At 47.6% G+C, this 16,167-nt stretch overlaps 1 protein-coding gene across 5 annotated transcripts in view; it reads left to right on the top strand.

Moving 5' to 3' along the window:
- Positions 1 to 16,167, top strand: part of LOC134022944 (CUB and sushi domain-containing protein 3-like) — a 403,505-nt gene that overhangs the window by 276,204 nt on the left and 111,134 nt on the right. For 3 of the 5 annotated variants that reach the window (XR_009930720.1, XM_062464690.1, XM_062464688.1), the window contains 2 exons: positions 6,874 to 7,062; positions 11,172 to 11,330. Coding sequence is in view for 4 of the 5 variants with exons in the window: in XM_062464690.1 (XP_062320674.1) it covers positions 6,874 to 7,062; positions 11,172 to 11,330 (348 nt within the window). In the remaining variant the exon portion in view is untranslated. The remainder of the gene's footprint in view (positions 1 to 6,873; positions 7,063 to 11,171; positions 11,331 to 16,167) is intronic. The other 2 variants (XM_062464691.1, XM_062464689.1) reach the window with 1 other exon arrangement.

Raw genomic sequence — 16,167 nt, 5'->3', positions numbered from 1 at the left:
TGCTGAAGGCGGTTTTCTCCTTAGCCGAGGGATTCAGGGGTACCTGCCAGTAGCCCTTGGTAAGGTCGAGAGTGGACACATAGCGAGCCGTTCCATCAGCTCATCCACTCTGGGCATGGGGTATGCGTCGAACTTGGAGACTTTGTTTAACCGGCGGAATTCGTTACAGATGTGCAGACTCCCGTCCGGCTTGGGGACAGCAACTATTGGGCTGGACCAGGGACTGTGCGACTCCTCTGTAACTTTCAGACAGCGCATTTCGGCTACTGCCTCCTCCTGGCTTCGGGTAAACAGTACGGCTTCAACCGGACCCGTACTCCCGGTGGGGTAAAGATGTTGTGGTGTAGTAGTGGGGTGTAGCCCGGGTTAGGGTCAAACACGTCTTGGTGCTGGCTTACGAGTTCCCTCACCTCCTGGCGCTGTGTGGGGGTGAGGTCTTTACCCAAGACCGAAAGCAGAGGGGGGGGGGGGGGTTCGGGTTCCTCCCAGCGTTTCAGCAGGTTGACATGGTAGGTTTGGGTGTCTTTTCTCTTCCCAGCCTGGTGCACCCTGTAGGTGACCGGACCCAGCTTCTCCGTTACGATGTACGGGCCTTGCCAGGCCGAGAGGAACTTACCCCGAGCATCTGGTATCATGACCAACACCCGGTCGTGGGTGTTGGTCAACACTCTCGTGGCTGGGCGGGTCGGTTGTAAGCTCTCCGCTGGGCGCGCTGCGCCACCTCCATGTGTCCCTTTACTATTGGTTGTACACGTTGGATCTTCTCCTCCATGTCCCGCACATGCTCGATCACCGTCCGTAGGTGGGATGGCTGTTGGCTCCCAGGCCTCTCTCACAACATCCAGAAGTCCTTGTGGCCGCCGGCTATACAACAGCTCAAACGGAGTGAATCTGGTGGACGCCTGGGGCACCTCTTACGGCGAAAAGAACGTATAGAATCATAAGGTCCCAGTCCCGGCTGTCTTCCGTCACCACTATTTTGAGCATTTTCTTGAGTGTTTGGTTAAAGCGCTCGACCAGGCCGTCTGTCTGGGGGTGGTATACGGAGGTGCGCAGGTGCAGGTCCCAAAGTGGCCCCCAAGGGGATGCGAATGGGCCAGCTTCAGGGCCGTGAGCGTTTTTTTTCCCCGTGGTACCACCAGGCGGTGTACGTCTTCCTCACCTCCTTGGGTGACGTGATACAAGAGTCCGTTGGAGATAGAGAAGTACGTTGCAGGGAGCGGCGTGGGGCCGCGTGGCTTCCCTTATATTTCCCTGACCTGTGCCCAACAGCGCTTCAGTCTCTCGTCCACCTGTTGTTCCCTTTGGAAGGAACCCCGGAGGGAGGCCTGTTGGAAGAGGTCAGAGAGAAGGATAAGGGACATGTCAGGCTCACCTTCACCATCTGCTTCCTCTTCTTCCGTCAGGTAGGACACTACTGATGGGCCAGGGCACGGGGGGGCTTGGGGTTGCGCTGTAGTTCTTCCAAGCCTGGCCAATCCCAGCCGAGGAGAAACGGAACCGGGAGCCCACTCGCAGGGTCCATCTGCCTGGCCGTCCTGAAACCTCGAGTGCCGTTGCAGGGACCTCCCGGGTGTCACCATGAACACAGGAAACCGGCAGCGAGCCTTCGATCCGCTGCCCCCGCGGTAGCAGCGAGGGGCGCACCGGGATATTGAACTGCCGGTGTCTAGAAGGGCTTGAACCGGTCTTTCTTGTATCTTGACCAAGGGCGCCCCCTCGTGGGATTCTCCGTGTAGCGTACAGCCCACCTCCCAGGGACGCTGACTCGGTCTGGGGCTCCTGGCCCCAGAGTCGGTTGGCATAGACTCGTCTAAGGGGTAAGACCGGGAAGGGGACCGGCTCGGTGTCATCTTTGGGCTGCATGGGGGGTTTGGTCTGAGTGGTGGCGTCCTAGGGCCCTATGGGGGTTCCATTTTCCTTTGGGCGAAGGGAAGTCATGGACCTGGCCACTTCCGCCCACTCCGCCAGCAGGACCATTTCCTGTATCATATTGGGGTCTTGCTGTGCAACCGCTCTCCGGTCGGCAGGAGGGAGCCCCCTCAGGAAACGGTGCATGACGACCTGGTCTGCGACACCATTAGGACCACGCCGTTCCGGTTGTAGCCAACAGTATACGATGCGCTGGAGCTGGGCCATTTGGATGGGAGGAGGAACCCCGGGGACATAATTCCAGGTCTGATACTGTTGGGCTGCTGCTCCCGGGGATTGCCCGGCCCGAGCCAGCACGGCTGCCTTCAGGCACGTATAGTCCTCGGCTTCATCCGTTATAAGGGCGTAATAGGCTTGCTGGGCTTCTCCGCTCAAGAACGGGGCAAGCACCTTAGCCCAATCAGCCTGTGGCCAGCCTTCACGGCCCGCCACCACCTCAAAGGTGTGGAGGTAAGCCTCAATGTCATCGTTGGCCGTAATCTTGGTCAGGACCTGGCTGGCTGTGCGCCGTGCATCGGTGTGTTGTGTCTGTAGCCACCCTCCCGTCAGTTGGCCTAGGTTTGTCACCCGCTGTTGGTCTATGGACGCTTTGAGAAGGTGGCCCAGTATAGTAGCGGGGTCGACAGGTACGTCAGGGCGTTCCTCTTGGCCTGGAGATCGGCTTCATCGCTGTTCCATCTTATTTGCCGGGGCTTAACTCGATGCCCGCATTCTCCACCACTGTGGCAAAGAAAGAGGTCGGGCGGAGCGTGAATGGGTTTTTAACCCGTTAAGGAGTAGCGTCACACATATGTGATCGTTCGAAAGCGGGCCCCACAGAGTACCATCACACGTGTGATTCTGAACATTCCAACCGAATATTTTCCGATAGACAAAAACTATATGACAAACGCTATAGTATGGCTTCAAAATTTACAATTAGGAGGCTAACAAGTAACACTAGCAGGTAGTAGCATTGCTACGAGTATTATGCTAGGTTGCTAGGTAACGGAAGCTAACTAAAGCTAGCTAGCTTCCGTTTTGGAAAAATAACTCACTCTGGTGGAAGCGTCGGTAATATTTAGAACTCACTCCTTAAAAGGTTAATGCAATTAAATTACACGGCAGACAGAGTCCGGTAGCCAAAAAAACAGTGGGGAAACAAAGTCGGCAAAACCAAACAAAAACATGGAACACTGGTCCGTGGTTCGGTTGCCCTCGTTTAGCGAGGGAGGGGGCCCGGCCCGCTTTCGTCAGCCGAGTCTGGGGGAAACAAAAAAGATAGCGCTGTTTTTATGCGTTCACTAGTCCTTCGTCGTTGCACTGTGTTCTCATCCGCCCCTTGGATTTGTCTCGCTTCTCCCTTTATGGCACGGCTGACGAGGTCTAATTTGGTGCAGGTGTGTCTTCTCATTATCCCTCGCCAGCCGTGCGTAATGAGAGGTGCAAACTCGGGAGGAGCTGTCCAGGGTACCGGTGGTCCTTTGTGGGCGGTGGCTGGACCCACGCTGATAACAGCCCTTACGTGGCTGCGACATCACAGCGTGTATCTAGAACAGGGGTCACCAACCTTTTTGAAACTGAGAGCTACTTCATGGGTACTGAGTCATACGAAGGGCTACCAGTTTGATACACTCTTCTGAAATAATAAATGTGCTCAGTTTACCTTTAGTTATATATTATTATTAATGATTAATTATACTCATCCATGTGAAGACACTGATCACATTAATGATTTCTCACAATAATTATCAACAATGACTTAACAAGGTGGGAAACAGATAATATCAATATTCAACACTATTTCTATTCAAATTAGCAATTGTTTAAATTTTCAGATGATAATTTCCACAACATTTCATAGGAAAAATTTCCCATTTTCACTAGCCACTCACAAACCCTTTTAACAAATCATGAACTATGTTGCTTTTTCTGCCCGTAGCGCGCTACCCAATGGGTAGTTAGCATGGTAGCTTTTGTGACACGTAGTGAAGTGTCTCTCCACATTGTGCCGCTTTGCCATCGCCACATTCGCCCCGCAAATGACACACGCAGCTTTCTTTCACAGACGTAAAAAATTACTATTCCTCCCATTCACTGTGAAAATTATGTTTTCTTTATTTTTTCTGCCATGTTTTTGGGGTAAGAAACCGCATACAGCTCCCCATCTTCGCTGCGCCCGCCAGCTCTCTCCACGAACACTGAAGTTTTGTTGGCGCACAATACTGGTTTTTACTTTTATCAATAAAAGCATTTATTTTTATTTTAAGATATTGTCATTTTCAAATCTATATAAATGCAAGTGTGATCCAAAAAGAATAGCAACAGAAAAAAATGAAACATTTTATTTAGCCAACAAAGGTGGCTAAATATCCATGCACACCGGTTATTTGTGCTATTTTTACAACAGGCCTGCCGGCGACTCATGTGGTCCTTGGGGGCGACCTGGTGCCCGCGGGCACAGTTTGGTGACCCCTGATCTAGAACAAAAAAGCGACGACAAAATCTAACACCCAGCAGTGTGTATTTTCTTTGCCTCCCCTTTCGAATGCAATATTCAAATTACTAGACAAAAAAATTGATCCTGAGAAAAGTGGATTTTGAGGGGTATAGCTCCATAGACCTCCATTCATTCTGCACTCGCCTGTGAGCGCCCTCATATGAAACCAGAGAGGAACTGCAACCAGTTCAGAACCCGGAAGTTTCCCCGAGTGGCAGTCCTCCCCATATTTGTAATATTATTTGTCTTTGTGTTTGTTATGTAGTTATAATTTGAAAGTAAGTATTGTTTTTGTTATTCGTTGTCAAGTATTGTCTATATCTGTCTATTGGTTTTGTTCTTGTTCAAACTGAGGCAGTAAATGTATTCATTGGTATGGAAATTAATGTTAAAGTGCCTGGATTGTTTGTATTTGATCTGAATAATAAAAAATAAAAAATAAAAAATGTAAAAGTTCTCCCCATATTAGACATTGGGTGTGTTTGACTTCATGCAGCGCTGCAGCCGGCTGACTTGAAGCAGTGAATTCTGGTTAGCTTTTTGTCCGACTTGAGACAGCGCCAAGGCTAGGTCACTGTGACGTATCCATCAAAGTACTGTGAGATCGATTCGAGAACAGCCGGCTGTGTAGCCGAGCGCATTTTCTCAAGAATAACTGCATGGGTTCTAATGACACAGCTATTTCATGATTGGCCAGACTCACACATGACAACTTTGACGCGTGTTTTGTATTTATTCTGACACCTTCAGTTTCGCCAATGCTCAAATCCGGACCAAACTGTATAATTGAACTAGAGAGGGTACAATTTCTGGGGAAATTGTAGGGTGTGGTTGCTTGCGTCGGTTGCAGGTGGGTCCGTCCCCTTAAGTTTTTCTCTTCTAGTGAAATTTTTCAAGCATTTAGCCTACTCATATAATTCATTAAGAACCCCCTTTGAAACAAGCTACTGTAATGTAGCTGTCTGTTTGTGGGTTAATTTGACATAAGCACAATGTGTATTTTACTGCTTCTCTTCTTGACATAGCATTCGAACACCCTTCACTTACTTTTCCTCACGCTTGCTTTAGCAACACGCCTACGGCAACTCCCGAAGGACAAAACACCCCCTTTCCCGTTACACATAGAAAGGTCTGTCACAGTATCAACGTTGTCACCGGCAGTATTTCAGATGGATTTCAAACAGTACCATCTGCTAACTGAAAATATGCCCCCAAAAGCATAAATAAGCTTGACATCCATTTAGGGAGAATTGGCTAATTCAAAAGAAGTTTGCTACGAGGAAGCTAGTTGCGGTAGCTAGCCAAACTTCACTGAGTGAGGGGAATGTTAGAAAGCGCCGGAAATGAGAATGTTTCTTTTGACATAAAGTTTAGGCTGTGGCACTGAAGCCGGCGACGCACCACACAAGCTTGAGTTTAAATACATTCTTTAATGTGACATTACTTACTATACATGCACGTCTTGATTTGCTTAAATGTACATGTATGATGCTGCTAGTACACCACGGCACGATACGATACTCGCTGTGCAACAGCACATCTATGCACGTTGTATCCATGCATCGTTGCTAACGTGTTGTGACGTTGGCACTGAGTACCCTTTGTGGACGCAAGGCACAAGTTCAGCCTAAACCGTGCAACAGAACGTAAATAAAAGTACAAGCAACTCGATCGCTACCAAGACAAAACGTTTGACACCAACGTTGTCTATGTAGTCCAAATATTGACGGATCCTTAGGGGCGCAAAAAGAAACAATAAAAATAATAAATATATATGTGAGAGAACAATGGTTGTGCTCGCCGAAGGCGTGGGCACACCCAATTAAATATTTGTTGAAGAAAGGGTTTTAGGCCGCTTTTTCACTAACGGAAAGACTAAGTTTAATTGAGTTCTGGTTGTATTTTCAATCTGCAGATTGGAGAAAAAGTTTAACATAGCCCAATACATAAAATGACAAATTTCAGTGCACTGGTTCGTGCAAGTTTTAATGCGAAAACAATTAAATTCGCAACCATGCTGTTCGTCAACGATAAAGTAAGCAAACAGCGCTTGATCGGCCATGACTGACGTCAACGCAGCAAACCACGAGAAGCTGGAATGTCCGACTTTACGGAGCTGTTTTTAACTCCTCCCCGACTGCAAGAGGCAACACGTCAGCCTCCAGGACAAAAATAATTCTAAAAACTGATAAACATGGGTCATTTTACCATAAAAAGCTGTCTGTGTATTTTATTGTCAATAAGGAAAGGTTACTTGATAGATGGATGACAGGGGAACAGACAGTAACACTGTTCAGAAATTCAGAATTTCTTTCTGCCGTAGTTATTTTTTCACAGTAATTTTCCTGTCCTTCCTTCCTTCCCCTCTCTCTCTCTCTGTTTCTTTCCCACACCTCTCCTCTCTCTCCCCTTATTTCCCTCCTCCTTCTCTCATCTACCTACTACCACTTTTTTCTTTCCAGTACAATGCCCTGCCCATGAAGTGCGTTTCGACTCAACTGGTGTTATTCTGAGTCCGGGATACCCAGAAAGCTACCCCAATCTGCAGATGTGTTCCTGGCTCATTAATGTGGAGAAAGGCTACAACATCACCCTCCACTTTGGGCTCTTCCAGACAGAGAAGGAGTTTGACATCCTGGAGATATTTGATGGTACACTGTTATCTAGATATGCAGCACACTTAATCATGCCCTTCACAAAGCCATTCTGTTATTACAGATTTATTAGACATTAGTATAAACATGTTGACCAATAATTATAAATACTATCACATTACAGTTTAAGTGTGTGTATTACAACCATTGTGTGTGTATGAGTGTGTATATGTGTGTTCATTATTATTGTGTGGGTTTTGGTTTTTCACTGTCTAGTATTTCGTTTCTATGTCCTGTGTTCTGGCTGTCATTTGGTTGTATTGATTTCACCTGTCAATCGTTAGCGTGCCTATTTAAGTCGGGCCCTTTGTTTCATTTGTGAGGTATTGTTTGTGTTGATGATGTACTGACCCTACAGATAATTAATATTGAGATTGTGTATAGACCTTTGCCCTGTATTTTTGACTTCGACATTTGCCTAGCCCTTTGGATACTTTTGCCTTGTGGATTACCTACCTGTTTCCATCTGACTACGATTCTTGTCTTGTCCTGTTTGGGAGAAAAATAAACACATCACCGTTTACTCTGCGTCTGGGTCCTCTTCCCTTTCTGGGATCTATCTGGGATCGTGACAGAATACCTCACCCTTCAACATGGATCCAGCAGAGGTACATCACCGTCTACAACAGCAAGAAGAACACATTGATGAGCTGTGCCATCTACTCCGTCAACAAGCCCAGTTAGCAGGTACCCCTGCACCTCCCGCAGCCCGTACTCCTGTCGTTGCCCCTCCCAAATATGATGGTTCTCCTGGTCAATGCAAGGGCTTCCTCATGCAATACTGCATCTACTGTGACCACCATGCTCGCGATTTCCGTACGAAGAAAGACAAGGTTGATTTCATCATATCCCTGCTCACCGGTAAAGCATTAGAATGGGCTACGGCATTGTGGGCTGCACACAGCCTGGATTTAGACTCAGAGACTCAGTTAATCTCCTTGTTCACTGAGGTTTTTGACCATCCTATCGCCGGACGGAGTGTGGGGGATCTTCTCTGCGAGATCAGACAGGGTGGAGGCTCTGCGGCGGATTATGCCCTGGAGGAGTTCGGCACCTTGGCTGTCAGTAGTGGGTGGAGCGAGGCCGCTCTCCTAACCATATACCGCAGGGGTCTGATTCCTGAACTCCAAGCATAGTTAGCCTGTCATGGCGATCTTACTGATCTAAGTCAGTTTATTCGGATGTCCATTTCCATAGACCACCTCCTGGCTACCCGGAAAAAATCCCAGCCACCTAGGAGTTGCAGACCTATGTTTCCTATCTCACCTAACCCACCACCGGAGTTCCAGAATACCGCACATCCAACACACGAACCCATGCAACTTGGACAAGCTCCTGTAAGCCTGGAGGAGAAAAGCAGATGCTACAGGGAACGTCTCTGCCTTTACTGCGGGAGTGAGAGACACATGGTGCTACAATGCCCTATCCGCCCGTCTTTGCCGCCCAAGCCCAGATTGGATTCCCCGGCCCAGGTAGGACTCTCTGCCCTCCTCAATATCACACAGAGACAACTCTCTGTTCCCGCTATCCTAAGTAATTCCTCTATTCAAAAATCTGTTCTGGCTCTACTGGATTCCGGAGCAGCTGGTAACTTCATCGATGTAGAGCTAGCCAATAAACTGGAGATCGAACTAACCTATCTTTCTCCTCCACTAAAGATTAACTCCCTGAATGGTCAGCCCCTCGGCAATGGATACATCACGCAGCAGACTGCCTGTTTGACCCTGCAGATAGGGCTTCTGCACACTGAAACCATCCAACTGTTAGTGCTACCTTCCTCCAAGGAACCTATGATTCTTGGCCATCCCTCGCTTTGCCTACACGATCCTGCCATTTCCTGGCGAAAAGGGGAATTGATGCGTTGGAATACAAACTGTCACTCCAAATGCATGGAACTACCTTGCAGAGCTACCTCAATAGAGGATTCGACACCAACCGCTCCTGTTCACGTTCCTCCAGAATACCATCAGTTCAGTGATGTCTTCAGCAAAGAAAACGCCACCATTCTATCATCGCGCTTGGGATTACTCCATCGATCTCAGGGACGACAGGATTCCATCTAAGGGGCAGATCTACCCTCTATCCCTGAAACACAAGCCATGACTGACTACATAGACGAAACCCTGAAATTAGTTTTTATCCGCCCTTCCACGTTTCCGGTTGCAAGTAGCTTCTTCTTTATCTCAAAGAAAGATGGGGGTCTGAGACCTTGCATCGATTACCGTGCCTTGAACGAACTAACAATAAAGAACCGTTATCCACTCCCTCTCATCCCTGCTGCTTTGGAGCTAGTAGGACACGCTACAGTGTACACAAAATTGGACTTACAGAGCGCCTATAATCTTGTGCGCATACGCAAAGGAGACGAGTGGAAAACTGCCTTTATCACTCCCAGGGGGCATTATGAATATCTGGTCATGCCATACGGCCTTACCAATGCTCCCTCCGTATTCCAAGCCTACATGAACGACATTTTTAGGGACATGATAGACCGGTTCATTCTTGTTTACATGACGTCTTGATTTTTTCAGACAATATACCTAGAATACCTCAAACGGGCTAAGAGGTTGAATCCCTGTCAGGCTCGCTGGTCCCTCTTTTTTACTCGATTTCATTTCTGTGTCTGAACCGCTTCCTATTTCAAGCAGACCCTGGTCACACATCGCCCTTGATTTCCTCACTGATCTGCCTATTTCTTCAGGTTGCACTACCATATTAGTGGATATAGACCGCTTTTCAAAGATGTGTCGCTTACTGCCTTTACCCCGGCTCCCCAATGCTATGGAGATGGCGGAATGCTTGTTCCAACAGGTGTTCCGCTTGTATGGCATACCAGAGGACGTGGTGTCAGATAGCGGACCCCAGTTCATTTCAAGGGTCTGCCAAGCCTTCTATCAACGTCTTGGGGTCTCTCTCTCTCTTCGGGTTACCATCCTGAGACCAATGGCCAGACAGAGCGTCTGAACCAGGAGCTGGGGAGGTACTTACGGCAATACTGTCTCTCTATCTCTACCTCTCTATCACCCAGGTCAACGGGTATGGCTGTCAACTCAGGACGTCTGGCTCCACCTCCCCTGCAGAAAACTCAGTCCCAGGTATATAGGTCCTTTCAAGATACTCAACCGTTTGTCTCCTGTAACCTACCGTCTTCAGCTTCCCCGTCAGTACCGGATCCACTCCTCCTTCCACGTGTCCCTGCTCAAGCCTGTCCGATTCAGTCCTCTTCATCCTCTGGATTCTCATCATCCCCCCCCCCCCCCCGCCTCCTTTGGATGTTGGTGGGGCACCAGCGTACTCCGTCCAGGATATCCTTGATTCCCGTCGCAGGGGTGGCGGCCTTCAGTATCTCGTTGATTGGGAGGACTACGGCCCAGAAGACCAGTCTTGGGTTCCTGCCCGGGACATTCTGGACCCGGAGTTGGTTTGGGCCTTTCACCGGGACTGTCCGGACCGTCCCGCTCCTCGCCCTCTTGGTAGACCCCCGACGCGGCCTGCTCGGCCTTTGTGACAGCCCCCGCCGGTCGGCTGTGCTGTTTTGTCTGTTGGTCGTCGGGTGCCTCCCGTGGGTGGGGGGTACTGTGTGGGTTTTGGTTTTTCACTGTCTAGTATTTCGTTTCTATGTCCTGTGTTCTGGCTGTCGTTTGGTTTTATTGATTATACCTGTTAATCGTTAGCGTGCCTATTTAAGTCAAAGAAACTAAAGTTTGTTCGTTTCATTTGTGAGGTATTGTTTGTGTTAACGACGTACTGAGCCTACAGATAATTAATATTGAGATTGTGTATAGACCTTTGACCTGTATCTTTGACTTTGACGTTTGCCTAGCACTTTGGATACTTTTGCCTTGTGGATTACCGACCTGTTTCCGTCTGACTACGATTCTTGCCTTGTCCTGTTTGGGAGAAAAATAAACACATCACCATTTACTCTGCGTCTGGTTCCTCTTCCCTTTCTGGGATCTATCTGGGATCGTGATAATTCTAGACAGTATGTACTTGCCTGTATTTGTGTACTGTACAACAGTCATGGTTGAATCTTGAGTTGGCATGCATGTGGTTGAAGTCAAGTTTATGTGTGTGTATGTGTTGACTATGAGTGTGTATCGCAGGGCCCAACATTTACAGCCAGAACCTGGCATCGCTCAGTGGTGATGTGGTCACACCCTTCAGTCTGACCACCACTGGTCACCAGCTCCTGCTCCGATGGTCATCCGACCATGGCACCAACCGCCGAGGCTTCCACCTTAGATATGTGGGTGAGTATCAAAGTATGTATCCGCTAATAATAATCTACTACTCATTGGCATGTCCTCCTGTCATAAAACTCTTTGGAAATTCAAAAATATTTTTTGATGGAAGATTTGCTGGGATTTACCCTTGAGTAGGATATAGATTATTTTTTTATACTGATCCTAATTTGTTGGATCAGGTTGTTGAGCAGTATCTGTTTGAATTGGACATTTAAAGTCTTGCTTTGGTGTGCTAGAAATGTCTAGTTTATCAGGACCAGCACATATCTTTTCAGCTTCTTATTCATGTTTTTAATGTTATTCAGTGCATTGTAAGTGTTTGAATTTGATTAGAAAGCAATAACCTTTTGCATAATACGGATACAAACATATTTTACATGTTAAAGCCAGTTGAAAACCGTGTTTGCCCATGGGCCAGACATGCATAGTTCAGTCAAGATTGATTTCACCATTTATACATATACACGAGAATAGGTTTGACATAGGCGGATTGGATGTACATGGGGAAGCGCTCCCTGCCTTTGCTACAGCATGCATGACAATGAGGCAGGGAGCAACAAGTGAAATCCCCCAACGGGGAGCACATACAGACAACATAGGGGAGAAGGGGATGGTAGAGGGTGGCAGCAGCGCAGAACACTAAGGTAATCGAGGGCATGTGTGCGTGCATGTGTGCGACTTACAGTGCCGCTAATCAGAGCTAAACCTATTGGCTGAGAACATGGGAATGGGTGAAATGACGTGCGATGCCCGAGTGCCATGCCTGAACTAGCTTTGCTTATTTAAGTCAAGACACTCACGTGAGTGATTTCACCATTTATTCATATACATTAGAATAGGTTTGACTTTGGAGGATTGGATGTACATGGAGAAGTGCTTCCTGCCTTTGCTACAGCATGCATAACAATGTGGCAGGGAGCAACGAGTGAAATCCCCCAAAACACCAGCGCTCCTGAGCTACCCCATGACATCCCACTATTTACTAGTGGCGAAAAACACTCCGAAGCCACCCAGCCACAGGATACATGCGGACCACATTGGTCACCAGAGGTCTCAGACCCGCTCAGCTCGAGCGCTTGATCAGTTTGAGCACTATCTAACCAGCTGTGCAAACATTGCCCAACACACAGTCACTCAGTTTCCCTTCTCAAGTGCTCATGTTTTTCTGCGCTTCCACGATGTCCAGCGTGGACATGGACACCAGAAGGAGAGGTGGCCGCCCCGATCCGGAAGGAATGCGTCGTATACAGCTCCGGGGACAGGCCACAGTGCTTGCACAGAATTCGGAGGCGTTGCATGAGCCATGATCTGGTCATGGCCTTGTCGGCTATGTTACTGGTAAACAGGCTCATCAAGCGTCGCCGGGGCCTTAGGTTGGCCTGTCACAATGGGGGCGCCTACATTTCGATCAGTCTGCAGTGCTTTAGTACAACGGTGAACATCCCACTTCCCACGGACATGCATGGTGAGATCGCAAGACGGATAGAAAAGAGGTGTATTCACCGCACCGCAGAAACCCATAGAAAGCTGTGAGAATCACCGCCTCGAGCAGGGAGTCGATATAAGGGCCGAAGAAGTAGTGTTACTGTATCATATACTGTCCTCTGCCCTGTTTGTTTCTGCCTCACTGAGCCAAACAAAAGTGCTTTGCTGTACTCATGCTGTTGTTTAATTGGTTGTCGTGACTTGAGTTTGTGACTTGAGTTTTTCCTTGTCTTCCTTGAGGGTTTAGGTTGGTTGAGGGGCAGTTCTATGGGCGTATGTGAAGCCCTCTGTGACATGCTTGCGTGTAAAAAGGGCTATACAAATACATTTGATTTGATTTGATTTGACTTCTCGGATGATTGAAGTCCTTTCACGGTTCCAGTTGCTCATTCTCTTCATTGGAGAGAGAACGGAAGACCGTTGTTCGAGTTCTGTGGCGCGGATAGCTCCGCGGTTGTTAAGTCAATTCTGAAGCAGCGGCTGTAATGATGAATATAGCGTAAACACTGGAGCACAATTACTGCCTAAAGTAATTCTAAAGTAACAATGGAGACGGCAAATGTTATTGGGTGATCGCCTACGTTTAACTGGTGAAATACTTAACATCAATTAATCGATTCATGATCATTTATGAACATCCCTAGCAGGGATGTGTCTGTATTGCTGTAAGGCAGCGACCTTAGAATGGTTAAGAACTTGACTCTGGACGAATTGAACATTGCTGGTGTGCACCGTGATACGCTGTGCGATGTGTTCCCCGAGCAACGTATTGAGCCAGACGATTACCTGGCATGAATTTCCGATTTCGAACGATAGACAGGCCAACACAATAGAGATAATGAGAAGCGACCAGCAATGGCAGCAGCACAGAACACTAAGGTAATTGAGGGCGCGTATGTGTGCATGTGTGCAACTTATAGTGCCGTCTATCGGAGCTAAACTTATGGGCTGAGAACACGGCGATGGGTGATATGATGCACGCTACACTCACATGATTAAATCACACAATAATTTTTTTTATCTGAATGGGCTTATTTTTCCTGCCCAAACGCATCAGCTACCATTCATCTTCACAGTGTGTGTGACAGGTTTTGAGCACACCCCCTTGATTTGGCGCACATCTTTCTAATGATAGGAATCTGTGTGTGTGTGTGTATACAAATTAGAATGGGTTTAGTTTCCCACTATCCGCTCAAGAACCAGGTACTCTTCTGCATGTGTCTTATTTATAATACAACGGAGTGCAGTGACGTTGTTTAGATAAGAATTTTGACAAGTTTATTAGACTCTTTATTTAAATGGCAATTCAATGTAGGCTTACCACCTGTCCTGCATTTTGCGGGACAGTCCCGAAATTGGCAGCTTTGTCCCTCATCCCGCAAGCCATAAGGAATGTCCTACATTTCAATTTTGTCTGTATTATTAGGGTTCCTACGGTAGGAGGACCCTATTGTTATTAGGGTTCCTCCGGTAGGAGGGAACCTATTGTTATTGATTGTATTATTATGTTTGTTCCATGGGAGTCAATGGCAGCCCCTAGACCAGTAATGCAAAAAGTTTGGCATGTTGAAACGGCAGAGCATTAGTAACTACCATACCAAACATGGCCTACATGAGACAATAGGTCGCGCTACAGGCCACACCCCAATATGTCAATTTTCAAAGTGATGCCCTTAGCAGGCCATAAGTCCCAACATTCTGAAATTGAGTTCATACGCCTTACTGCTCATGAGGAACAAAAAAGCCGCAAGAACCTATAACGGCCGCCATATTGGATTTTTCTGTACATTAAAGATTTGTCCAAAACAACAAGATTATTCATGAACCATAGCTCCGATTGACTTGAAATACGAAGCTTATTTGTAAGACATATGTCTTTGTATAGGGTGATAAGCAAGAAATAATATATTTCAATCAGGAGAGACCTGCTATGAGTAAGTGATGTTTATTACAGAATGATAATTGTACTACAAGTGTTTGGAGCTTAGACCCCTTGGGATATCATTGATCAGAGGGCGCCTGCCCAACATCCAAGAAGAATCCCCCATGGAGTCCAGACACTGGCGGAGGTGGCAGAAGCCGACGACCCAGGCAGAAGAGCCGAAGAACAGCAACAAGGCACTGGGAGGCGACGGGGAGGTGGAGGGTCGCGCACTTGATAGCATGGACAAACTACACAGGGAGAGAATCGTATTTAAAGGCACAATCATGTGATCCTTTGACAGGATTAATTGATAGACGGGAGTTCTAATCGAACTGGAACCATATGACAGCCCAACACAGGAAAGAGGGAAAGTAGAGCGTTCTTAGCGGGGGGAGTTAGTAGTAAAACCTTACCGAATATGCCCGAGTCAAGGATCGGTCTTGCCTGACTGAACTTCAATTTCAATTGAAGTTCAATTGAAAGCTTCAATTCAATCAGGAGAGACCTGGTATGAGTAAGTGATGTTTATTGCAGAATGATAATTGTACTACAAGTGTTTGGAGCTTAGACCCCATGGGGAATCATTGATCAGAGGGCACCTGCCCATTATCCGGGAAGAATCCCCAAAAGATAAGAGGGTAAGAAGTAGAAACCATAAACGTACTCACCAACGGGATGAAACCATGAAACTCTGAGGAATAAGCAACACAACTTTATTTTGGCTCTCGACGAAGGGGGTTGCATTTTTCTCTCCCTCCCCTCCCCTGACCTTCCCTGCTTGGCTTCTATCGTATTGTCTTGTCTTGTATACTCGAGAGACTCTCTCCGCATCACTCTCCGAAGCAAGAAACATGGAATTGATTAGCTGGTCTCTCAACGCAATTGACACCATCTTCTCAAAGAGAATCTTGGGTTCGGGGGAACCTAACTGTCCTGACGGGATGTTCGCAGCTGGCTACTCGATGGACGCGTGGGAGAATTGGCGTGTCGTGTGCCTAGTGGTGCTTTCCGTGGAGGACGTGGAAGACATCTACCTATTCGGAACCATGATTACAGGCTTTCTGCTGATTGGATTGGGCGCTGCCCTGGTATATCGGAAATTTGATTAAACGGCTACAGCTGTCAAAAGCCCCCTAAGGCTGCCCGACATGATTGTGCGATGGGCAGAGCTGTTGGCGCTCAGACTGTGACTTTACAACGCAATATGGATAAGTGGAAAGTGGACCGATTTGGAGACCATAATGTGTAGACGTGGAAACTGAATGCGGCTACTCGACCAAACAACAACCCCAATCTTATCTGCTTTCGGCCCCGTAACCAGCACAGGCCTTGGCCAAGGCCGTTGCTGGAACAACAACTCCCCTGGAGAGCGCTGCAGTGAAACTCTCTTGTAGTCTCTTCCCTTCCCCCCTCCTACAGACAGAGTGAATCTGACTGATTGTGGCC

This window comes from Osmerus eperlanus, chromosome 7, assembly GCF_963692335.1.
Source record: "Osmerus eperlanus chromosome 7, fOsmEpe2.1, whole genome shotgun sequence".
In the NCBI taxonomy this organism is placed as follows: Eukaryota; Metazoa; Chordata; class Actinopteri; order Osmeriformes; family Osmeridae; genus Osmerus; species Osmerus eperlanus.
The sequence above is the reverse complement of the archived record's forward strand: the minus strand, read 5'-3'. Positions and strand labels throughout refer to the sequence as shown.